The 27,470-nt window shown below is 33.4% G+C and overlaps 1 protein-coding gene across 1 annotated transcript in view; it reads right to left on the minus strand.

Annotated features, from left to right (window-relative positions):
• Positions 1-338: 338 nt before the first annotated feature.
• Positions 339-27,470, minus strand: part of LOC136039272 (uncharacterized) — a gene marked incomplete at its 5' end in the record, with an annotated part of 34,479 nt that continues 7,347 nt past the window's right edge. The window contains 1 exon segment of the mRNA XM_065722849.1: positions 339-585. Within this exon segment, the coding sequence (XP_065578921.1) occupies positions 411-585 (175 nt within the window).

Here is a 27,470-nt window from a genome sequence, read left to right on the forward strand (position 1 = left end):
TTTCCAGTATTTACTTTTCTGGTTTTAGCTTTGTCAAGCATCCTATTCATGTTATCGAACAGACTATAAGTATTAACAGGGATTTTAATTGTTTAGAGAAGTTTTTGGGTGCGGCATTTATATTAAATTAAAAAAAAAATAGTATGTTCATTTCTACTACACAAGAAAAATGCCAAGTCAGAGAAACATTTGAAAGAAATCGTTCCATTTTGTATTTTGAAGAAAGTCAGTCGAATCTTTTGAAATCAAAAAAGAGAAAGCTAATCCGGGCCTGGATTTGAGATATTGAATAATGGTAAAATAGGTGATTTTTTTTATTTGCTTTTATTAAAACATAATAAATTAAAAATCTATTATTAAATAAGAATAAATAATATTAAAAAATAAATTAAAATATAATATAAAACTTTTCAGACTCGTAATTGCTTCTTTTTTGTACTATGGCTCCTTGTATGAGGATTCTGTCCACAGGAATATTTGATCCTGCAGAATTCTTCATTTTCTTCTCCATAGATTGCCGCTCTTTGAAGCCTTTCTTTAAGATTCCTCGGTACATATTTGTTATCAATAAGCATGGAAACAGTTCTAAAAAGAAAAGGTTTATTGTAGAAGTGTCACATATGGGTGATGGTCTAAACAGAAGTTGATTTTTAGATATGAAAGCTTCTCGGTGGTTAAGGCTTATTGTCTCCCTTTTGGAGCATTCAGAATCCCAATATTAAAGTACCAAGGACAGTGAGGTGAAATCTGATTGTTTGAAATGGTTATCTGAAAACTTATATTTATCTTATCTTAATATAATTATATTTATCTTAATCTATATTTAAATATATTTTTATATATAATTTTATATATATTATTTATTATCTTAAATATTTTAAGTGTAATTATATATTTAATTTATCTTAATATATAATTATAATATTTATCTTAAGAAATTAATTTCATTTTTAATGGAAAAGTCCTCCCTATGCAGTTTTTGATAGTAGTCGGTGCTAAATAAAACAAAAGAGAAAATATCCGCAAAAAAGGTAATAAAACGGGTTCAAGAGGCAATTGTAGCTTTTCTTTGAAGGTGATCTTCAGCTTGACCACCGCCCATGTTCAGATTCAACGTGGTCGATATAGTCGAAAACTATTGTCAAACTGACTGAAAAGCTTATTGTAGAAGTGTCACATGTTGGTGGTCTTAATAGGAGTTGATTTTGAGATATGGAAGTTTCCCGGTGGTTAAGGCTTGATATATCCCTTTTGGGCATTCAGAATCTCATTATTAAAGTACCGAGGACATTGATGTGAAATCCGATTGCTTGAATTGGTTACCTGAAACTTATATTTATCTTAAGAAATTAATTTCATTTTTGTTGGAAAAGTCCTCCCTATGGCAGTTTTTGATAGTAGTCGATGCTAAATTAAAAGCCGCAATGGCCTGCCATAACATAAAGAAAGAAAACGATCGAAATGGTGTTTTTAAAGGCTAAATGGAAATACTGAAGAAAACACAGAAAGCGAATATTTTGAGAGAACAAACGCCTCTTATCTTCAGTGCGGACAAAATAATAAGATGAAGGAAAAAGCAAAAAGCCAAAAAACAAGTGCGAAAAGTACAAAAAACCAATTTAAAAGAACGCCTAAAAAATTAAATAAAAGACCAAAAATTAAAAGAATTAAAATCAAATACCTAACAAACAACAAGTGAGTTATTCGCCAATATCCGAGATTTGCACAAAATCCAAATAAAATTGTACTGCCAACGACGGATACTAACGGACAACTGAGAAATAAAAGAATTTTTTTTCATTCACTCAAAAAAACGAAGCAGCAATTGAAACCCCATTTTTGATCGTTTTCTTTCTTTATGAAAAAGAGTAAAGATTCGGAAAAAGGGCAACAAAACGTGTTCAAAAGGCATGTGTAGATTTTCTTTGAAGGTGATCTCCAACTTTGCCACCGCCCATGTTGAGATTCAGCGTTGTCGATATAGTCGAAAACTATTGTCAAACTTTCTGATCACCTCAACTCAGAATAAGCGAGGAAAGCCTTAGTGGCGCTTGGACTATAGATAATTCGAGTTAAAAATAAATCGAATGTGGCTTTAAGCACTGGGAACAGTGGAAATTAAGTTTAATTGTTTGAATGGGTTGAGAGAAAAGTTACACGGCTAGATATATCTTAAGAAATTAAGTAAAATAAGGAATTCAGTTTTAAGGAAAAAAAATATCCATTTGAAATTTCCAATATTAGCGGGCACTAAGGTTAAAGATAAAAAAACATGGGTGAAAAACTACTGAAAGAATAAGCTAAAACATATAGCACGGACAAACCGCTTAAGAACGTACAGACTTCCTTTGAAGATGCAATTTTACTTGGGAAACACCAATTTGTTATATTTTGAATGCCTAAAATTTCAAATTTTGATTTTGAAAATTTGAACTTTAAAAAGTCCGAAATTTAAGAAGTTAGTTCTGCTTATTTATTTGGATTCAAACTGCCGATATTGATGAAAATGTGATACTGCCTAGAAACTTCGTAATTTAGAAAATTACGTAATTTAGAAAATATCTTTGGGGATGAACAGATTGTTAATCTTTTGATTTTCAAACAGTTCGTGGTAACGAACTGTAAGGAGCGAACCGGTCAATAGTAACCAAAACTCTAAAAAATGGAATTTTGATACCAATAGTCAAACAGTTCGTGGTAACGAACTGTAGTAAGGAGCGACCCGGCTCAATAGAAACCAAAACTCTAAAAAATGGAATTTTGATACCAATAGCTACATCAAAAGAATCGCATTTTAATGCTGATTTTAAATATATAAGTTTCATCAAGTTTAATTATACGCACCAAAAGTTACGAGCCTGAGAAAATTTGTGTTATTTTAGAAAATAGGGGGAAACACCCCCTAAAAGTCATAGAATCTTAACAAAAATTACACCATCAGATTCAGCTTATCAGAGAACCCTACTGTAGAAGTTTCAAGCTCCTATCTACAAAAATGTGGAACTTTGTATTTTTTGCCAGAAAGCAGATCACGGATGCGTGTTTATTTGTTTTTTTTTTTTTTTTCTTTTTCCCAGGGGTGATCGTATCGACCCAGTTGTCCTAGAATGTTGCGAGAGGGCTCATTCTAACGGAAATGAAAAGTTATAGTGCCGTTTTTAAGTGACCAAAAAAATTGGAGGGCACCAAGGCCCCCTCCCACGCTAATTATTTTCCCAAAGTCAACGGATCAAAATTCTGAGATAGCCATTTTATTCAGCGTAGTCGAAAACCTTATTACTATGTCTTTGGGGACGACTTACTCCTCCACAGTCCCCGTGGGAGGGGCTACAAGTTACAAACTTTAACCAGTGCTTACATATAGTAATGGTTATTGGGAAGTGTACAGGTGTTTTCAGGAGGATTTTTTGGTTGGGGGAGGGGTTGAAAAGAGGGGGATATACTGGGGGAACTTTCCATCGAGGAATTTGACATGGGGGAAGAAAATTTCCATGAAGGGAGCGCAGTATTTACTAGCATTATTTAAAAAAAATGACAAAACAAATATGAAAAAGTTTTTTTCAGCTGAAAGTAAGGAGCAGCATTAAAACTTAAAACGAACAGAAATTATTACCCATATGAGGGGCTAACCTCCTCCTAATACCTCGCTCTTTACGCTAAAGTATTTTTAGTAATGTCAACTATTTATTCTACGGCTTTTGTGATTCAGGGGTCATTCTTAATGAATTGGGCCAAAATTTAAGATTTAGTGTAAAGAGAGAGGTACTGACGAGGGGGTGAACCCTCTCATATGTGTAATAAAAACAGGAGAATAAAAAATTCTTTACGTAAGCTAGTTTATAAGTTACGCATATCTTTTACTAATAAAAAGATTCGTAAAAAATTAAAAGTTCTAGTTGCCTTTTTTATTAACCAAAAAATTGGAGGGCAACTAGGCTTCCTCCTCCGCTCTTTTTTCTCAAAATCATTCGATCAAAATTATGAGAAAGCCATTTAGCCAAAAAAAAAAATTGCAAATTTCGTTTTAATTATTTCTCTGCGGAGAGCCAAAATCAAAACAGGGATTGATTCAAAAACGTTCAGAAATTAAATAAAAAAAACAAGTTTTTTCAACTGAAAGTAAGGAGCGACATTAAAACTTAAAACGAGCAGAAATTAGTTCGTATATGAAAGGGGCTGCTTCCTCATCAACGCCCCGCTCTTTACGCTAAAGTTTTTTACTGTTTTAAAAAGAAGAGTTGAGAGAAAGAGTCAAACTTTAGCGTAAAGAGCGGGGCGTTGATGAGGAAGCAGCCCCTTTCATATACGAAGTAATTTCTGTTCGTTTTAAGTTTTAATGTCGCTCCTTACTTTCAGTTGAAAAAACTTGTTTTTTTTTATTTAATCAAACAGTTCGTGGTAACGAACTGTAGTAAGGAGCGACCCGGCTCAATAGTAACCAAAACTCTAAAAAATGGAATTTTGATACCAATAGCTACATCAAAAGAATCGCATTTTAATGCTGGTTTTAAATATATAAGTTTCATCAAGTTTAGTCTTACCCATCAAAAGTTACGAGCCTGAGAAAATTTGCGTTATTTTAGAAAATAGGGGGAAACGCCCCCTAAAAGTCATAGAATCTTAACGAAAATCACACCATCAGATTCAGCGTATCAGAGAACCCTATTGTAGAAGTTTCGAGCTCCTATCTACAAAAATGTGGAATTTTGCATTTTTTGCCAGAAGGCAGATCACGGATGCGTGTTTATTTGTTTTTTTGTTTTTTTGTTTGTTTTTTTTTTCCCAGGGGTGATCGTATCGACCCAGTTGTCCTAGAATGTTGCAAGAGGGCTCATTCTAACGGAAATGAAAAGTTCTAGTGCCCTTTTTAAGTGACCAAAAAAATTGGAGGGCACCTAGGCCCCCTCCCACGCTAATTATTTTCCCAAAGTCAACGGATCAAAATTCTGAGATAGCCATTTTATTCAGCGTAGTCGAAAAACCTTATAACTATGTCTTTGGGGACGACTTACTCCCCCACAGTCCCCGTGGGAGGGGCAACAAGTTACAAACTTTGACCTGTGCTTACATATAGTAATGGTTATTGGGAAGTATACAGGCGTTTTCAGGAGGATTTTTTTGGTTTTTGGGAGGGGTTGAGAAGAGGGGGATATGCTGGGGGAACTTTCCTTCGAGAATTTGTAATGGGAGAAGAAAATTTCCATGAAGGGAGAGCAGGATTTACTAGCATTATTTAAAAAAAAAAACAATTAAAAAATAAAAGTGAAAAAGCTTTTTCAGCTGGAAGTAAGGAACAGCAATAAAACTTAAAACAAACAGAAATTATTACCCATATGAGGGGCTCACCTCCTTCTAATACCTCGCTCTTTACGCTAAAGTATTTTGGGTAATTTCAACTACTTATTCTACGGCTTTTGTGATTCAGGGGGTCATTCTTAATGAATTGGGATAAAATTTAAGCTTTAGTGTAAAGAGCGAGGTACTGACGATGGGGCGAATCCCCTCATTTATGTAATAAAAACATGAGAATACAAAAGTTCTTTACGTAAGCTAATTTATAAGTTATGTAAATCTTTTACCAATAAAAAGATTCGTAAAAAATTAAAAGTTCCAGTTGCCTTTTTAATTAACCAAAAAATCGGGGGGCAACTAGGCTTCGTCCCCCGCTCTTTTTTCTCAAAATGATTCGATCAAAATTATGAGGAAGCCATTGAGCCAAAAAAAAAAAAAAAATATGCAGATTTCGTTTTGATTATTCCTCTGCGGAGAGCCAAAATCAAAACATGCATTGATTCAAAAACGTTCAGAAATTAAATAAAAAAAACAAGTTTTTTCAACTGAAAGTAAGGAGTGACATCAAAACTTAAAACGCACAGAAATTACTTCGTATATGAAAGAGGCTGCTTCCTCATCAACGCCCCGCTCTTTACGCTAAAGTTTTTTACTGTTTTAGAAAGAAGAATTGAGAGAAAGAGTCAAACTTTAGCGTAAAGAGCGGGGCATAGATGAGGAAGCAGCCTCTTTCATATACGAAGTAATTTCTGTGCGTTTTAAGTTTTGATGTCACTCCTTACTTTCAGTTGAAAAAACTTGTTTTTTTTTTTATTTAATTACATCAAAAGAATCACATTTTAATACTGATTTTAAATATATTTACAAAGGAAAAGCGATATCAAATTTAACAGATTAGTTTTAATTAATTATATTCACGGTTCAACATGGTAGGCTAGACGAAAATGTAGTACTGCCTTAAAAAAATTCCCCAATGTTGAAGCAATCAAAAGAAAGCCCTAGTAAAAATTTATTCATTTTTTTATCATTGATGCTTCAATAAAAAAAAAAAAAAAAAAAAAAAAAAAAAAAAAAAAAAAAAAAAAAAAATGCCATATGCACTCCCATTCTTCAGTCATCCAATATACATCCTTATTTAATTGTTTCAATTGCTTAACCTCAAAACTTCATCCTTATTTAATTGTTTTAATTGTTTAACCTCAAAAATGTTTATAATTAGCCCACACCTTGTGTCAGTACGACTATTTGATTTCCACAAACTTGTTTTTTTCCACAAATACTTTTTTAAGGGTATACTTGTGACAAATAGAGTTACCTCTGCTATCTAAGGAAATGAGCTCTGGGAAGATGCAAAAAGCCATTCGGATAACTTCTAAATAAGAAAAGATAAACACACAAAAACTTGTAATGAAGTAAGGACTTAGAGAACGAAAACATAATCTCTTTCTCAACTATGTGCATTTAAATATAATATTTGTATGAGCTAAATATATATTTTGTTTTTTAGATTCGAATCCCAAAAGGCTTTCATCATTCTGATTTATCTATAGGGAAAGAAAACGAACTTTTCCCGAGATAAAAGGTTATGTCTATTTTATGTTCTCAAATGCTCTGTTATGTTCTTTAATGTCATTAATATAGTGGATGAGCAGTTTATAGCAATTTTATGGATTTGTTTTGCTTTTTATCATTCTGTAAATAGATTTTGTGATAAAATAGACAAATTGAGTTTTGTTTCCTAAAAGAACTTCCTTGATTAGTGTACGACGTTGAAACCGGTAATCTAAAAGGGGTCACTCTTTTTAGTGTAGCAAATTGGCATGGGAGGAGGAAGCTGGACCAACTGTAAATTTTGTGCCAAAATGAGAAATGAACTTTAGATAGGTTATGATAGTTGAACATATGGGTATTACTCATGAATGGGCAAACCTGCTTGTATAGATTTTTAGTTCTTTATTTTTCTCTCATTTCTACAAAAGTTATTGTATTCTTTTCCTTTTTTTAAGTAATGATATTTTTTTAGTCCATTTTCTTGTTCTTATCTTTTTGTCGTTTTTGTTTTTTTTTTCCTTTCGTACTCTGTTAGTGTACGCGTCATATATTGACAAAGAGAGAGAGAGAGAGATAGAGAGAGGGGGGGGAGAGAAAAAGAGAGAGAAAGGATTCGAAAATCAGTTTTCCATACCTAATACAAAATTCCTTATAAAAAACATTGAAAACCATGGTACAGTAAAAAGAAATTTCAGGCAGTTAAATAAAATAGACTTCGGTGAAAATCCCAGTTTGAAGAACGTCATAAGTGCTGAACATTTTCTGAGTGAAGTTTTTTTCAAAATACCTTCAATGTATTGCGCGTATTTGTCAATTATTTTTTTTAATGGCCTTATTTGACATATAATAATCACTGCTTTTCCATTATTTATCTGATTACTATCCTGTTTATTGAACTGGCTGATATAATTTAAATATCGACGAAGACCACACTGCTTTTCCATCATAAATACAAAGAACATGTAGAAACAACAGGGAGTCCTGGAGTCCTAGTTGAATTTCCCTGAAGGAAGGATGCTAGGATTGTTTTCAAAAGATTTTAGTTTAAAATGGTCGTATTTTAATGTGGGTTTCTTTTATATTTTCGTTTGTTTTGCTGAGGACGGTCGCTGGATATAGGGTCGAAATAATCATTTAGGGTGAAGATTCCACTGTCTTAAGAAAAATATGCCTTTTGTTCCTGTTTGCTTTTTATATTTTTCTGAAATAATTTTTGTCATTGTTTTTCATTTTTACTTCGTCTTTGTTTTCTTCATATATTCAGAGTTTATTTACTTATTAACTCCAAAATTGGTAAGCCTGCGCTTGTCACAAAATCAAAAATACAAACCACTACATCCAAGGATTATCGAATAATTCAGAATTCGAAGATCCATAATCAATAAATTTAAATATGGAAAAAATTATGATTCAAAAATTTAATAACAAAATTTATTTTTATTTTTTTCAATTTATTTTTTTTAATTAATATTTTATTTATTTTTTTTTTTTACTGGGTTCGAAAGGTGCTGGGCTTAACCACCAGGCTCTTTGATTCATGTAGGCATAATTAAAAAAAAAAAGAAGAAGCTATTTTTCTCCCCAGAAATACTGAATAATATGACTACCACACGTAAATATATCTCATAAATAAACAATAAAATAAAAGCTAAATTTTTGCAACAGCATTGTAAGTGTCAATTAACGAAAATTTAGGGGGGGGGGTGTATTCTAGGAGAGCAAGTTTGTCGTTTTTTAAATTTTTTAAAAGCGAAAAAAAGCATTTTTAATGAAAATCTCTCCAAAAGTTATTTTTCAAAGTTTAAAAAGGGGAAGGAGCAAAACAATCTGTAGAGAACAGATTGTTTCCTCCTTTCCATTTGGTACCACTGCACAGAAGTATAGGGTAGTAATCCTTACTCCACATAGGTATCGACTGAAAGTTATGAATCCGGGTTAAGATAACCATAGAAAGCAATTATTATAGAAAGTTTGCTGTTTAAATTATATATGGTGCATATGAAAATAATGTGCTATTATCGAAAGCATGCTTAAACTATTTTCAAAACTTTTCATACCGTTGCCACTCACAATACTGATTTTAATTCTCTGCTACCCATCTTTGAAGTCGCCACTTACTTTTTCCACTTTTAAAAACCTGGCACTTAAATTGCACGTTGAGGTTTCCTGGCCACTGTGCAGCTTAGTCCTGTCATAAGAATTAGTCCTGAGAATTTCAAGTACCAAGGACATTAATGTGAAATTTTTTATTGTCCTGAACCATCTTAGGTCTATCTATGTCTGAAAACTGTGATTTTCCTAGATTTTGTTTTGGTTGTTTTGTGAAGTTTTTAGGGCAGCACCAGGTTTTTCGCGAGTAATGCCATCTTGAACGAGGAAAACAAATAAGCAAATCCGAGTTAGAGTGGACAACGCCTTTCCTCCGTGAAAATTCACACATTAACAATATGCTGACTCTCAAAGATAATTACACCCTCACAAGAAAACTACATATTAATAAGCTGTTTGACACTATGTGATTTTAGCTGATTTTTTGCTGATTTTTTATCCACGTTTTTTGGAAAATTTTTCAAATTTGGCACCCGCTGCTACCAAAAACTGCACGACTAGAAATACTGCCCTCATTCATTAAAAGTGAAATCCCTGATTTTCCCTAATTTCTTAGAATATATATGGCTGTATAAGTTTCAGCTTAACCAGCTCCAGAAATAAGGCTTTATTTCCACTGTCCTTGGTACTTCAGTAATATGCCAAATTTGACCTTGTGAAAAACTGCGAATTTTGAAAAATTCTCAACATATTTCGTACTGTTTACTCTATCGGATTAACGACGCTTCTTGACTACTAGGGTCTTTGCACCGGCCCTGCAGTGTGTTGCTAGGGACGGGGGTGAGTGGTTTGTAGGGCTGAGGGGAAGAGTTGGTTGACGGGGTGGGGTGACTGGAGGTATATTTGGATGGTGGTTGTTGCCACGGGGGTGTTTGGGAGAAGGTAATTGTTTTTTTAAATTAATTCATTAGTTTAGTATGTTTTAGGAACGCTTATGTAGTTAATCGCTACGCGCTAGCAAAAATTAAAGTTTTTGCCTAGTGTGGTGTGTTATATTTGTAATAGTTTATATTTTTGTTTATTATCTTAAATAAAGTAAAAGGTCTAGGGCTCGTATTACCAAGCTGAGTTTAAGCCCACTGCGCCAACACAGGTCAACATATTAAGTTATAATTACATATATGTTTATAATACTTTTCGAGGGAAATTTGAATCTGTTTACTTTCTCAACATCTCAATCTAAGCACTAAAATCTGGAGAAAATTTCCCTAGGAATGGCAACACTGGGTAACTAGAAGCTTGAAAAAAGAGCTTGTGTTTAGGCTATCAATTTTCCGAACAATTAAGAAGGGCTTATGGTGCTAAGATCGGATACCATACATAAGTCATTTTGTCTATATGATATGCGTTACTTGAAATAATGCCATTGATCGATCTTGCTACTGCCTTTTTTTCAAGATTGATGAAAAAATTATTCTGTGAATCGAAAATTTTTTAAATGATACTGTTTTTGTTATGAATCAGTTTGGTTTTCAAAGGGGCTATCCTAGAGTGGATGCCATCTTGTTCCAGGCTACAATAGTAAATGGCCTTAATACTAATTCCAAAAATTATTCAGTTCACTTGTATAATAATGCATTGCTGGGAATGTATTTTTAATTTTGAATAATGAAAATACATTTTTGAAAAGTGAAAATGTATTGAAAAATTTGAATGCATTTCACTTGCTCGATCGATAAGTTGAAAATTCAGTAAAAGACCCCATTTTTCTTAAAACTGGTGGGGCGTATCCCTCCCGAAGGTCTAATATCTGTGTACGTTCATATGCCTTTGTATAACTATAGACTCTTGTTTTCTTTGCTTTTGACTCATGCCTGAAAAAAATCCCCAAATTTATAGGCTTATGTTTAGACTTATGTATATGTATAGAATTATTTATAGAATTATGTTTTCTTACCGTTGGATTATAGTTGGGGCTTTGAAACTTTATTCATGAGCATAACTTAACGTGCTGCAAGCTTGCCAAATGTTTTGTATGAATGAATAGGCAAAAATAAGACTCATAAAATCCATATCATACAACTTACCAAATCAGTAAATTTGTTCCCTTGTTATATGGAATGAACTATGTATGTCTTTTAAATGAATTATGATGACAAATAATTATTTATTAACCTGAACATTCATGACATGTGATGATAAAATTTGTCATAGTGCAATGTTATAAGAAGACAAAATGCAAATCGAGTAAAGTTTATTGTTTTCGTATGAATTTTTTCAACCTCTTTTGAAACGTGTCTTTAATGATAACTTCCATCTTATATTTGTTTTTCTGCTTAAGTTCTTTATTTCTACCAACTATCCTCAGAAAAACATATAACTGGAATTTCCACAGAAACTTCGAAAAGTTTCTCTTTCCTAAGATATACTGTGATATAATATATGCCATATTTTATTGAATTTAGTTTCTATGGAAGAACAGCATATAAAACTGCTGCCAAATCTTCCTGAATATATTTATATTATGTAAATATATTCTTTTATATAAAATTCCTATAAATTAAGACAAACAGAAAAAATTGTACCGCAACAAACAAATGAAGATCTGTACATAGACTAATAAAAATATACAAAGTTTTGAAAGTTTTTTGAAGAAAAGTCAATAAACATACATATATATATATATATATATATATATATATATATATATATATATATATATATATATATATATATATATATATATATATATATATATTAAATAAAAAAAACAAGTTTTTTGAAATGAAAGTAAGGAGCGACATTAAAACTTAAAACGAACAGAAATTACTCCGTATATGAAAGGGGCTTTTCCTCCTCGACACCCCGCTCCGTACGCTAAAGTTTTTTATTGTTTTAAAAAGTAGAGTTGCGAGAAAGAATCAAACTTTAGCGCAAAGAGCGGGGTGTCGAGGAGGAAAAGCCCCTTTCATATACGGAGTAATTCTGTTCGTTTTAAGTTTTAATGTCGCACCTTACTTTCATTTCAAAAAACTTGTTTTTTTATTTAATTTCTGAAAGTTTTTGAATTAATGCAGGTCTGATTTTGGCTCTCCGTACATAAATTATTAAAATGAAATTTGCATATTAATTCTTTTTTTGGCTAAATGGCTTTCTCTTAGTTTTGATCAGACGATTTTGAGAAATAAGGTGTGGGGAAGGAGGCCTAGTTGCCCTCCAATTTTTCGGCTACTTGAAAAGGCAACTAGATCTTTTAATTTTTAACGAACGTTTTTATTAGTAAACAAAATACGTAACTTAAGAATTAACTTACGTAACAAACTTTTATATTCTTATATTTTTGATTATATATTTGAGAGGGTTGGTCCCCTCGTTAATACCTTGCTCTTCACACTAAATCTTGTTTTGTCCCAATTCTTTAAGAATGACCCCTGAATCAGAAAGGCCGTAGAATAAATAGTTGAAATTACTTAAAAATTTTTTAGCATAAAGAGCGAAGTATTTATCTCCTCCTAAATACCTCGCTCTTTATGCTAAAATATTTTTAGAACCCCTCATATGCGTTATAATCTCTGTTTGTTTTAAGTTTTAATGCTTCTCCTTACTTTCAATTGAAAAAACTTTTTCATGTTTATATTTTCATTGTTTTTTTTTATAGTAATACTAAAAAGTCCTGCGTCCTTATCATTGAATTTCTCTTCCCCCACGAAATATTCTCCAAGGAAAGTTCCTCCCATATAGCCCCCTCCCCTGAACCCCACACCCAAACCAAAAAAATCCCCTTGATAACGTCGGTACACTTCCCAGTAACTATTACTGTATGTAAACATTGGTCAAAGTTTGTAACTTGCAGCCCCTCCCCCAGGGACTGTGGGGGGTAAGTCATCCCCAAAGACATAGTTATTATGGTTTTCGACTATGCGGAACAAAATGGTTATCTCAAAATTTTGATCCGTTGACTTTGGGAAAAAAATGAGCGTGGGAGGGGGCCTAGGTGCCCTCCAATTTTTGATCACTTAAAAAGGGCACTAGAAATTTTTATTTCCGTTAGAATGAGCCCTCTTGCAACACTCTAGGACCACTTGGTCGATACGATGACCCCTGGGAAAAAAAAATAATCACGTACTCGTGATTTGTCTTCTGGCAAAAAAATACGAAATTCCACATTTTTGTAGATTGGACCTTGAAATTTTTTCTATAGGGTTCTCTGATACGCTGAATGCGATGGTGCGATTTTTGTTAAGATCTGATGAATTTTAGGGGGTGTTACCCCCTATTTTCCAAAATAAGGCAAATTTTCTCAGGCTCGTAACTTTTGATGACAAAGACTAAATTTGATGAAACGTATATATTTAAAATCAGCATAAAAATCCGATTCTTTTGATATATCTTTTAGCATCAAAATTCCGTTTTTTAGAGTTTTGTTTACTATTGAGCCGGGTCGCTCCTTACTACAGTTCGTTATCACGAACTGTTTGATTCCCATATTCGGTTAAGTTTCACTCTAATTGTTATGGGAATATTCCAACCCGCTTGGAAGTGCGTCAAGGTGGTGTTCTTTCACCGTATCTTTTCGTATTTGTATCCGCAGTGTGTTATACAAAATTATGCCCTTTCTTTTTTGTAATTTGGTAAATGTCTCTTGTATTGCATATGCGGATGATATACTTCTAGATCTAGCCGTTCTAGATCTAGCCTCTCGAATTCCGTATCATCTATTTCAAAACATTTTAAAACTGTTGGTCTGTCATTGAATATTGATAAGTGTGAGTACCTAGTCTTTAATGCAAAGTCTATGCCCATTTGAAATCCGCGTTCTAACTTCTCCATCCATTGTGTCTCTGATTTGCGGCGGTCAAGCATTCATATTTATTGGAATCTACTAGCTTTTAGGATCAATATTGTACGGCATATTAAAGAAAACTTAAAGCGGGTTATGGTAAAATAGTAGCTAATCGTGGTCATTATTATTGATTAAATAAAAAAAACAAGTTTTTTTAACTGAAAGTAAGGAGCGACATTAAAACTTAAAACGCACAGAAATTACTTCGTATATGAAAGAGGCTGCTTCCTCATCAACGCCCCGCTCTTTACGCTAAAGTTTGACTCTTTCTCTCAATTCTTCTTTTTAAAACAGTAAAAAACTTTAGCGTAAAGAGCGGGGCGTTGATGAGGAAGCAGCCTCTTTCATATACGAAGTAATTTCTGTGCGTTTTAAGTTTTAATGTCGCTCCTTACTTTCAGTTAAAAAAACTTGTTTTTTTATTTAATTTCTGAACGTTTTTGAATCAATGCATGTTTTGATTTTGGCTCTCCGCAGAGGAATAATCAAAACGAAATTTACATATTTTTTTTTTTGGCTTAATGGCTTTCTCATAATTTTGATCGAATGATTTTGAGAAAAAAAGAGCGGGGGACGAAACCTTGTTGCCCCCCGATTTTTCGGTTAATTAAAAAGGCAACTAGAACTTTTAATTTTTTACGAATCTTTTTATTGGTAAAAGATTTACGTAACTTATAAATTAGCTTACGTAAAGAACTTTTGTATTCTCATGTTTTTATTACATATATGAGGGGATTCGCCCCATCGTCAGTACCTCGCTCTTTACACTAAAGCTTAAATTTTATCCCAATTCATTAAGAATGACCCCCTGAATCACAAAAGCCGTAGAATAAGTAGTTGAAATTACTTAAAATACTTTAGCGTAAAGAGCAAGGTATTAGAAGGAGGTGAGCCCCTCATATCGGTAATAATTTCTGTTTGTTTTAAGTTTTATTGCTGTTCCTTACTTCCAGCTGAAAAAGCTTTTTCACTTTTTATTTTTTTATTGTTTTTCCTGAGGGAGGTGAGCCCCTCATATGGGTAATAATTTCTGTTTGTTTTAAGTTTTATTGCTGTTCCTTACTTCCAGCTGAAAAAGCTTTTTCACTTTTCTTTTTTAATTGTTTTTTTTTTAAATAATGCTAGTACCCTATATCCTGCTCTCCCTTCATGGAAATTTTCTTCTCCCATTACAAATTCTCTAAGGAAAGTTCCCCCAGCATATCCCCCTCTTCTCAACCCCTCCCCCAAACCAAAAAAATCCTCCTGAAAACGCCCGTATACTTCCCAATAACCATTACTATATGTAAGCACAGGTCAAAGTTTGTAACTTGTTGCCCCTCCCACGGGGACTGTGGGGGAGTAAGTCGTCCCCAAAGACATAGTTATAAGGTTTTTCGACTACGCTGAATAAAATGGCTATCTCAGAATTTTGATCCGTTGACTTTGGGAAAATAATTAGCGTGGGAGGGGGCCTAGTTGCCCTCCAATTTTTTGGTCACTTAAAAAGGGCACTAGAACTTTTCATTTCCGTTAGAATGAGCCCTCTTGCAACATTCTAGGACAACTGGGTCGATACGATCACCCCTGGGAAAAAGAAAAAAAACAAAAAAACAAAAAAAACAAAAAAACAAATAAACACGCATCCGTGATCTGCCTTCTGGCAAAAAATGCAAAATTCCACATTTTTGTTGATAGGAGCTTGAAACTTCTACAGTAGGGTTCTCTGATACGCTGAATCTGATGGGGTGATTTTCGTTAAGATTCTATGACTTTTAGGGGGCGTTTCCCCCTATTTTCTAAAATAACGCAAATTTTCTCAGGTTCGTAACTTTTGATGGGTAAGACTAAACTTGATGAAACTTATATATTTAAAACCAGCATTAAAATGCGATTCTTTTGATGTAGCTATTGGTATCAAAATTCCATTTTTTAGAGTTTTGGTTACTATTGAGCCGGGTCGCTCCTTACTACAGTTCGTTACCACGAACTGTTTGAAAAGCGCTTGCATTGCTATACACTAGTTTTTGCGACCATTCAATACTTTTCCTATCTGGTATTTCACCTATCAAACAGTTCGTGGTAACGAACTGTAGTAAGGAACGACCCGGCTCAATAGTAACCAAAACTCTAAAAAATTGAATTTTGATATCAATAGCTACATCAAAAGAATTGCATTTCAATGCTGATTTTAAATATATAAGTTTTATCAAGTTTAATCTTACCCATCAAAAGTTACGAGCCTGAGAAAATTTGCCTTATTTAGGAAAATAGGGGGAAACACCCCCTAAAAGTCGTAGGCTCTTAACGAAAATGACACCATTAGATTCAGCGTATCAGAGAACCCTACTGTAGAAGTTTCAAGCTCCTATCTACAAAAATGTGGAATTTTGTATTTTTTGCCAGAAGACAAATCACGGGTGCGTGTTTATTTGTTTGTTTTTTTGTTTTTTTTTCCCAGGGGTCATCGTATCGACCAAGTGGTCCTAGAATGTCGCAAGAGGGCTCATTCCAACGGAAATGGAAAGTTCTAGTGCTCTTTTTAAGTGACCAAAAACATTGGAGGGCATCTAGGCCCCCTCCCACGCTCATTTTTTCCCAAAGTCAACGGATCAAAATTTTGAGATAGCCATTTTGTTCAGCATAGTCGAAAACCATAATAACTATGCCTTTGGGGATGACTTACTCCTCCACAATCCCTGGGGGAGGGGCTGCAAGTTACAAACTTTGACCAGTGTTTACATATAGTAATGGTTATTAGGAAGTGTACAGACGTTTTCAGGGGGAATTTATTTTGTTTGGGGGTGGGTCTGAGGAGAGGGGGCTGTGTTTGAGGATCTTTCCTTGGAGGAATCTGTCATGGGGGAAGAAAAATTCAATGAAAAGGGCGCAGGATTCTCTAACATTACTATAAGAAAACAATGAAAAATAAACATGAAAACGTTTTTTCAAATGAAAGGAAGAAGTAGCATTGAAACGAACAGAGATTATTACGCATATGAGGGGTTCTGAAAATACTTTAGTATAAAGAGCGAGGTATTTAGGAGGAGATAAATACCTTGCTCTTTGTGCTAAAGTATTTTTAGTAATTTCAACTATTTATTCTACGGCCTTTCTGATTCAGGGGTCATTCTTAAGGAATTGGCACAAAACTTACGATTTAGTGTAAAGAGCGAGGTATTAACGAGGGTACAAACCCCCTCGTATACATAATAAAAATATAAAGTTATGAAAGTTTGTTACGTAAGTTAATTCTTAAGTTACGTATATTTTTTACTAATAAAAACGTTCGTTAAAAATTAAAAGTTCTAGTTGCCTTTTTAAGTAACCGAAAAATTGGAGGGCAACTAGGCCTCCTTCTCCACCCCTTATTTCTCAAAATCGTCTGATCAAAACTAAGAGAAAGCCATTTAGCCAAAAAAAGAATTAATATACAAATTTCATTTTAATAATTTATGTGGAGAGAGCCAAAACCAAACATGCATTAATTCAAAAACGTTCAGAAATTAAATAAGAAAAAACTAATTTTTCTAGCTGAAAGTAAGGAGCGACATTAAAACTTAAAACGAACAGAAATTACTCCGTATATGAAATGGGTTGTCCCCTCCGCAATCACTCGCTCTTTACGCTAAAGTTTGACTTTTTGCCACAATTCTACTTTTTAAAACAATTAAAAGCTTTAGCGTAAAGAGCGAGGGATTGCGGAGGGGACAACCCATTTCATATACGGAGTAATTTCTGTTCGTTTTAAGTTTTAATGTCGCTCCTTACTTTCAGCTAAAAAAATTAGTGTTTTTTTTATTTAATATCCTGAAAAAAAGACAAGATCTGGCTGAATTGTGTATATTATATTTCCGCTATTGTAATTTTCTGTTTCATTTACCCCGGTCTTATAGGAAAAAGAAAATAATTCGGTATTTCGGGGCTTCTGACATTATTACTCCTTTGCGGAAGTTAGGCTCAAAATTGGAAAAGGATTATATTTTTTCTCTGGGCCCCTTCCACCTCTTAGTTCGTTTATTTTCCCGTTAGTTTTCACCTGTTTTCGCTTTAAAGTTGTGTTATCTCTTAGAAGTTCTTTCGTTAGTTGAATTATGGTTGTGGTATATATGTTTTATCGCTCGTATAGTTGTGTTATTTTCAAATTATACTCCATAATAGAGAGGCTCCGAACACCCAGCATTATATATTAAGCTCTGAATTTGACGTTTTTTTCTAAAGTGACCAGATTCGTCCTGTGCCCTGCGCCCTTTTCATTGAATTTTTCTTCCCCCATGATATATTTCTCCAAGGAAAGATCCTCCCACATAGCCCTCTCCCCTCAACCCTACCCCCAAAACCAAAAAATCCCCCTGAAAACGTCTGTACACTTCCCAATAACCCTTATTATATGTAAACACTGGTCGAAGTTTGTAACTTGCAGCCCCTCCCCCAGGGACTGTGGGGTAGTAAGTCATCCCCAAAGACATAGTTATTATGGTTTTTGACTATGCTGAACAAAATGGCTCTCTCAAATTTTTGATCTGTTGACTTTGGGAAAAAAATGAGCGTGGGAGGGGGCGTAGATGCCCTCCAATTTTTTTGGTCACTTAAAAAGGGCACTACAACTTTTCATTTCCGTTAGAATGAGCCCTCGTGCGACATTCTAGGACCACTTGGTCGATACGATGACCCCTGGGGAAAAGAAAGAAAAAAAAACAAAAAAAAAACAAACAAATAAACACGCACCCGTGATTTGTCTTCTGGCAAAAAAAATACAAAATTCCACATTTTTGTAGATATGAGCTTAAAACTTCTACAGTAGGGTTCTATGATACGCTGAATCTGATGGTTTCATTTTCGTTAAGATCCTACGACTTTTAGGGGGTGTTTCCCCCTATTTTCCTAAATAAGGCAAATTTTCTCAGGCTCGTAACTTTTGATGGGTAAGACTAAACTTGATGAAACTTATATATTTAAAATCAGCATTAAAATGCGATTCCTTTGATGTAGCCGGGTCGCTCCTTACTACAGTTCGTTACCACGAACTATTTGATGTATATATATATATATATATATATATATATATATATATATATATATATATATATATATATATATATATACATATATATATATATATATATATATATATATATATATATATATATATATATATATATATATATATATATGTATATATGTATATATATATATATATATATATATATATATATATATATATATATATATATATATATATATATATATATATATCTTTATATATAAAAATAAGTTGTCTGTGTGTGTGTGTGTGTGTCTGTCGACTGACGTCATGTTTTCGACTGACGAAATTACAGACCGGGACATCGGGACACAAATGACGACCGGGACACTCAAAGAGAAAGCGACCAGGACACAAGGAATGTTCGATTAGCAATCACCATCAACAAAGCACCGGGACACAGGGAGTATAAATGACGACCAGGACATAAGTAAAAAAAAAACTAAAAAAAAAGGTAAAAACTACAAAAAAAACAAAAAGAAAAAAAAACCTAAAAACTAATAAAAAAAACTAAAAAAGCTAAAAAACTAAAAAAACTAAAAAAGAAAAAAAGGAAAAAAAATGAAAAATAAAGAAGAAAAACAAAACTAAAAAAATAAAAATAAAAAAACTAAAAAGAAAAAAGCAAAAATAAACTAAAAAAACTAAAAAAAAAATCAAAAACTAAAAAAAACCTAAAAAGAAAAAAAGGGGAAAAATACAAAAATTTATTTCATCATATACCATTTCAAAAACGAATGTATATACAGACCGGGACACCGGGATACAAATGACGACCGGGACACAGGGAATATAAATGACGAACGGGACAAAGGGACACAACTACAACGGGGACGCCGGGGGGGCACAGGGGGATATATAAATGACGACGGGGACACAGGGAATGTTCGATTAGCAATCACCATCAACAAAGCTCAAGGGCAATCATTAGAATCATGAGGTATAACTAAAAAAAGGTAAAAAACTAAAAACTAAAAAAAACACCAATTCAAAAACGAATGTATATACAGACCGGGATACCGGGACACAAATGACGACCGGGACACCGGGACACAAGGAATATAAATGACGCCCGGGACACTCAAAGAGAAATCACAGATTGGGACACCGGGACACAAATGACGACCGGGACACAGGGAATATAAATGACGACCGGGACACAGGGACACAACTACAACGGGGACGCCGGGGGCCACAGGGGGATATATAAATGACGATGGCAACACAGGGAATGGTCGATTAGCAATCACAGTCAACAAGGCTCAAGGGCAATCATTAGAATCATGAGGTATAAATCTGAATACGGATTGTTTTCCCATGGACCATTATATGTTGCATGTTCAAGAGTCGGTAAACCTGACAATCTATTTATATGCACAGACAATGGGACAGCCAAGAATGCTGTATATTTGCAAGTTTTACTTAGTTAAAACATATATATATATATATATATATATATATATATATATATATATATATATATATATATATATATATATATATATATATATATATATATATATATATATATATATATATATATATATATATTTATATATATACAAATATATATACATATATAGCGCCCCCACCAACTAGGTGTTGGGGTGGCGCGAAGTGCCACTCCAACACCTAGCATATATATATATATATATATATATATATATATATATATATATATATATATATATATATATATATATATATATTAATTTTTTGGGTGGAGCTAAAATTTAATGAGTCACGTTCAAAGCCGTACCCAGAGGTAGTAGGCTTGAACCCCCCGCCCCTCCTAAAAAAATAAATAAATTTGCTTTTAGTAACTCGTAAAACGTAATGAAAAATGAATATAAATAAGTTTTTTATGCGATTTTGTGTTTTATATATATATATATATATATATATATATATATATATATATATATATATATATATATATATATATATATATATATATATATATATATATATATATATATATATATATATATATATATATATATATATATATATATATATATATATATATATATATATATTACCACGATCATACTGATCACTTTGCTAACAAAATTATAAATAAATTAAAAAATCTGAAACAAAATGGTAAAATTACTCCACAATTCTGTAATTCTTTTTACCAGCAAATAAATGGCTCACGCATTTGCACGCCACTCTCCGGATTACTGGCGCATATTTATATAGAGCATATTGAAAATTGGCTGTTAAATTAGTATTTCTTGAAACATATCTTTTGGGGACAATTCATGGATGACGTAATTTCACTTTGGAATTATGGGGGAATGAACTTCGTTTTTTTTTTAGATCACCTTATTACATATGATAGGAATTTACAGTTTACCTTAGATATTGAAATTGCAAATAAAATCTCATTCCCAGATGTGCTAATTATTCGTTGCATAGATAAAGTCAATTTTACTATTTACAGAAAACCAACACAAATCAATAGATATTTACATTTTAAATCAAAATTCCCCCCACAAGTTAAAAGAGCTGTCTTAATCTCTCTCGTCGTTCGTGCCATAAACCTTTGTTCTGATTCCTACATCACGGCAGAACTAGACTTTATCTGGGACATACTTTTTGGAAATGGGTATTCTCTTTTATTTATTAATAATACAGTTAACTGTTGACAGAAAAGACACTCCCGTAAAATCAATGGTAGTTTACCGTTTGAGAATCCCGATAAGCCCTAAAATATAATTTACCTCCCGTATATCCCAAACGTCACTACGAATCTTAAAATAGTCTGCTTGCAAAATAATGTGTATGTTGTATTTAGCAATAATTTGAAAATCATAAATCTCCTAAATTCTAGTAAAAATAAACTCCAGTTACTTGCCAATGAGGATCCTATGAAATACCATGCGATTGTGGCAAATTCTGTGTAGGTAGAACTTACTAGACTGATTGGAGGTCAAACATTTAAGTTGTACAAACGTATTTACATCATATTTGCATATTCTAGTTGGAAAACACACTGGAAAGTCATATTAATATCTATATTTGTGAGTTTTTCACTAAGAAGTCCAATTTTCTAGCCAAAGCTTGACCCCATTGGTTGAAGAGTACACATTTGAATTATAGAAATGTATTTTCTTCGCATTTTGCACACTATCATTGGAAAACACCCTGAAAAGTCATATTAAGAGCTATATTTGGGAGTTTTTGTGGGAAAGCCCAATGTTTAGCCAAGGTTTGACCTCCCTGATTGAAGGGTACACATTTGAATCATAGAAACGTATTTTCATCATATTTTTCACACTTTCGTTTGAAAAAATACTTAAATGTCATATTAAGAGCTATATTTGGGAGTTTTTGTGGGAAAGCCCAATTTTTAGCCAAGGTTTGACCTCCCTGATTGAAGGGTACACATTTGAATCATAGAAACGTATTTTCATCATATTTTTCATACTTTCGTTTGAAAAAATACTTAAATGTCATATTAAGAGCTATATTTGGGAGTTTTTGTGGGAAAGCCTAATTTTTAGCCAAGGTTTGACCTCCCTGATTGAAGGGTACACATTTGAATCATAGAAACGCATTTTCATCATATTTTTCACACTTTCGTTTGAAAAAATACTTAAATGTCATATTAAGAGCTATATTTGGGAGTTTTTGTGGGAAAGCCCAATTTTTAGCCAAGGTTTGACCTCCCTGATTGAAGGGTACACATTTGAATCATAGAAACGTATTTTCATCATATTTTTCACATTTTCGTTTGAAAAATACTTAAATGTCATATTAAGAGCTATATTTGTCAGTTTTTTGCGGAAACAAGTCTTATTAACAGCTATATTTTTGAGTTTTTTTTCAAAGGAAAAGTCCTATGTTTTTGGCCAGGTCTTGACCCCCTGATTGAAGAGTACACATTTTCAAAGGAAAAGTCCTATGTTTTTGGCCAGGTCTTGACCCCGTGATTGAAGAGTACACATTTGAATCATAGAAACTTCTTCGAAAAAATATGATGAAAAATATGATGAAAATACGTTTCTATGATTCAAATGTGTACTCTTCATTCAGGTTAGGGTCGAAGGGTACACATTTGAACTACAAAAATTCATTGTCTTCGTATTTTGCATATTTTTGTTGGAAAACACACTGAAAATTCACCTTAAGAGCTATGTTTGTGAATTTTTCATATAATAATATTTCTTTCCATTTCAAGCCTTTTAATAGTATATATGAATGTTTTTTAGCTTTTAAAAACTGCTTTACGTTCAAATATACATTACTGAATATTTTTATTCCCAGTCACTAGTTATATATAATTATTAATGGCTGTGGATTTTTAAGAAGGATTACCCCAACTCTGTTTTTACTCAATGTATTAGGCTTACCAACAGGATAGTCTTAATTGCTAACCTTCCGCATTGCTACATATTTAGTTCTTGGATACTGGTCTTTGAATTGATTTTAGGAGACAGGAGGTTACTTCTCCTTCTCCATGTGCAGGCAAGCTTAAAAAATATGGATCCACTCCATAAAATAAACACTGCTTTGGACCCCCCACTGAAATATTAACCTGGTTACGATTCAACTTGTAGATCCCCTTTCTTGTTTTTTTTTCATCCAATCTAGTTTATGGGTCTATATAAAAGTTATATCCAGGTTCTATTCGGCACTAAAACGGCAGAGACAATTTCGGTCCTACGGCGTAGTTCAAAATTTGGCTCGCCTTTTGCGAGTGGATTGTCACTCTTCGTGGCGCCCCTCTTTCTTTTAGAAAGCTGCCAAGTTTTCTTATTGTAATAACAATAAATTATATTCTTAATGGCTCATTTCTTATCATATTTTCCGCAAAAGGTGCTTTTTTGGGAAGTAAATTAGAAAGGATATGTGCTATGTTCAAAGTCGTTCCAGTCACTAGGAAGCATTTTGCAACCTTTCGCCGTTTCCAATTTTATGGTCATCGTATTTTTTAATTATTTAGAAATGATGTTGTAATGTGACAGGATAAATTGCAATATATTTAGTAGCATAGGAAAAATATAACCTATTTAATTTACTTTATTATAGCAATTAGTCTATGGTGATTCAAACTGCTGTGTGTTGGAAAACATAGATTTAAGAGAACCCAGAAAATCTATTTCGAAACAGAAGACCTATTAAGAAGCGGAAGTGTTTGTTAGGAATTGAAAATACTACAAAAAAAGTTTTATTTTAAAAGCTCCTGTATGGCACTATAATGGTACTAATATTAATATAATTGAACCCTCTATACATAAAAAAATGTACTAAGAGGAGTATAGAGTAAGATGCAATGAAACACGAGAAACATTAATAATTAAAACACTTATCATTGCAAATACTAAAAATACACTAACAATGGCTAACAAACCACAAACCAGCGTAAAATCTGCGATTGACTCAGAGTGCTTTCCGAATATGCTTACTAATACACCCATCTTAATATGTCAAAAACTCTGTAACGTTTGAAGATACAACTGTTACAATAGGAACCCGGATAGGAACGCGGAGAAAATACTCTCATAATTTGGAAAAGACATATCAAACTTGCCAACGTCCCGGCGTGGTGAAAAACTTCCGTAATGGTACAAGAAAACACAGGGGGAAAGGAAAAACATGCGAGTTATAAAGCCGAACAAGCATTTTCTTGTCAAATTAGCCTTTAACTCTAGAGAGAAGTCCATAGGACTTCTTTCTTCTCTCTCTCTCTCAACACATTAATTGTTAGTGACCTTGATGCTCAAATTGAGGTCCTGACTACATGCCTGAGGTATTTAATATACGCATAGGGAGAAATTGTGTCAGGGTCAACCTAAATTTCGAATCAATAGGGTGATGACAACCGAAAACTTGGAATTCACTTTTACCAGAAGTGACTGATAACCCGATGTCAAACAACCCGGCTTAGATGGAATTCACAGCAGTCTGTTGTGATTCAAAACTAAGTGCTATTTTACTCCATGAAGCACAGAAATTAGGCTGCTATAAAGATTTTAGACGCGGACACCTATAGATAAGCTTGACTACCAGTAACACAGAGAGGCATAAATGAGTGGGTATACCCCGCTCCTCAAAAGTGCTAAAATAATTTAGGACTGCAAGACACAATCATATGCCTTAGTTGCACAAACAGTTAAAGGGTTTTTTAATTCTCTTGTGCCCCTCTAAAATAGACACGAAAACCGCATGTCTGTTCCCAACTCCAAGACCTACGCGAAAACTAAGCTGATGATCTCCTTGATCGCACCTATTCGATATCTTTAAGGAAAGATTATTTTCAAATAGATTTGTAATAACAGAACAAACACTATTTGAACGATAGAAATCACAAGATGGAGGGTCCTTATTCTTTTTTGAAATGTGCGTTACGATGCCCTCGCATAGTGCAGTGGGTACAAATTGCACAATACAAGCTTAGAAAAGTAACGGCATAAGCTCAATTAGTTCCGCGGTACCATAAATTAAATATTCAGGTTGCAGCTCGTCAGGGCCATAAGTTCTGTCTTTTTGAAGATGACGAAATAGTATAAGAAGTGTCGATGGTGTGGTAGAAAGAAAATTCGGCTATGGCGTAGTCGATTAAAATGGTGAAGGAAAATCTGCCGAAAGGTTGTTTATAGTAGCGGAGGCCTACCTAGATCCAAACTGTTGTCATTCAGAGTTGTAGAAAAAAATATGATGAGGAATTGGGATCTCGGAATCCCAACACTTTGAATCCAAAACACTTTGAAATAATGTTATATCAATAATATCCAGATGCATCTTCATAAACTACTGAGGCTGTTGACTGATTTTTGGAATAAGCAAATTCATGCAAAAATGTAAGTGGTCACTTGCCAACATATCATTAGATAGGTCAACAATGACACTCTGGAGCTTCAGGATGTTCGAGAGGACAAAATTGAGATAGGATGCGGAACCAGAATGGTGAACATTGTACCTAATTGTAATATCAGTTTCTTGTATGGCTTATTAAATTTTCAGTCAAGGCATTTTCCCCCCAATATTGATTCAGATCTTAGAGGGAATAAATGGTAAAATAAAGTCGAAGATACAGCAATGGACTAACAGTCTCTACCGTCGGTCTGATCTCTGTTTCTTGGCCCTTCAGCCAGAAACTGCAATGAGGGTTGAGAGCCAGCCACCCTTTGCCTTCTCACACCCTTTCTGTTCACTTTTCCAGATTTATTGAATCATATTTGGAGCTGGGTCGAGTCTGACTAAGGTTAGTCAAACCACTAAATATCATTCGCAACCCAATAATCACTGACACAAAGACTCAAACTCCTATCCCAAAAGACATAGGGTTACAAGTTTAGAATGCAACATATCTGAGACGATAGATTTCTTATTATATTCGCGCACTTAGGTAATATTAATTCTTTTAAATAATTCATGTCTCCATGTAATATGTTAGAAGTGTTTATTTTTGTGTTTACCGAATAGTAGCTATTTTACTTAAGAAGTATATTGATAACTATAACATTGATTTTAATTATTGAAATACCAGTACTTAATTACGTCTTTCATTTAAACAATCTACGATCGTTATTTTTCCCAAAATCGCTTATGAAAGGTAAAATGTAGACTAAGAATTGTCATTACATATTACGAACTAAATTTGGTGATTGTTAAGCCCAGGTTACATTTGAAGTGAACCTAAAGAAATTCTAAAACTACTTTAAAACCATGCAAGCGGTTGTAACCCCCTATTGTGACATTCAGATAAATCGGGCGATCGAACTGTTTAGTATTTTAAATTATAATGGCAGCATACACAATGCGCTCTATATTTGTCTGTTAAGACGGGGGGGGGTGGATGATGGGCATAAAGTGAGGCAAGGCACTTGAATGAGAGGAATATATGTTTATGATTGTTTTGAATTATTTTTCAGGTTCTTCTTTAGGATTCTGTTCACATGAGCCCCTCTGCTTCAGAAATGCCGCTTAATGTATGTTTTTTTTAATTACTGTACAATTGATTATAAAATTGTACCTGAATATTCAAATACCAATGCTTAATTCCATTGATTTTCTAAATAATCTGACATCCTTATGTTTCCCAAAAGTGTTTATGGAAAGTAAAAGTTGAATAAAATTCTGGCTATAGGCTACATTTTGAAAATTCGTTTTTCAATCAGTATTCTATTTTTAGTTAATGTTGATCGCTTTTAACGTTTGATTGACGTGTGATTTTGGATAAAAGTCTTTGAGACCAAGAAACACTGTTTCAGTAACAGCTGGCGGCAGTGGTCAAACAGTTCGTGGTAACGAACTGTAGTAAGGAGCGACCCGGCTCAATAGTAAACAAAATTCTAAAAAACGGAATTTTGATGCTAAAATATACATCAAAAGAATCGGATTTTCATGTTGATTTTAAATATATAAGTTTCATCAAACTTCAATCTTTGTCATCAAAAGTTACAAGCCTGAGAAAATTTGCCTTTTTTCGGAAAATAGGGGGAAAATCCCCTAAAAGTCATAGAATCTTAACGAAAATCACACCATCGCATTCGGCGTATCAGAGAACCCTATAGCGAAAATCTCAAGCTCCTATCTACAAAAATGTGGAATTTCATATTTTTTGCCAGAAGACAAATCACGGGTGCGTGTTTATTTGTTTGTTTGCTTTTTGTTTTTGTTTTTTCTTTTCCCCAGGGGTCATCGTATCTACCAAGTGGTCCTATAATTTCGCAAGAGGGCTCATTCTAAAGGAAATGA

This window comes from Artemia franciscana, chromosome 19 (assembly GCF_032884065.1).
Source record: "Artemia franciscana chromosome 19, ASM3288406v1, whole genome shotgun sequence".
Taxonomy (NCBI): domain Eukaryota; kingdom Metazoa; phylum Arthropoda; class Branchiopoda; order Anostraca; family Artemiidae; genus Artemia; species Artemia franciscana.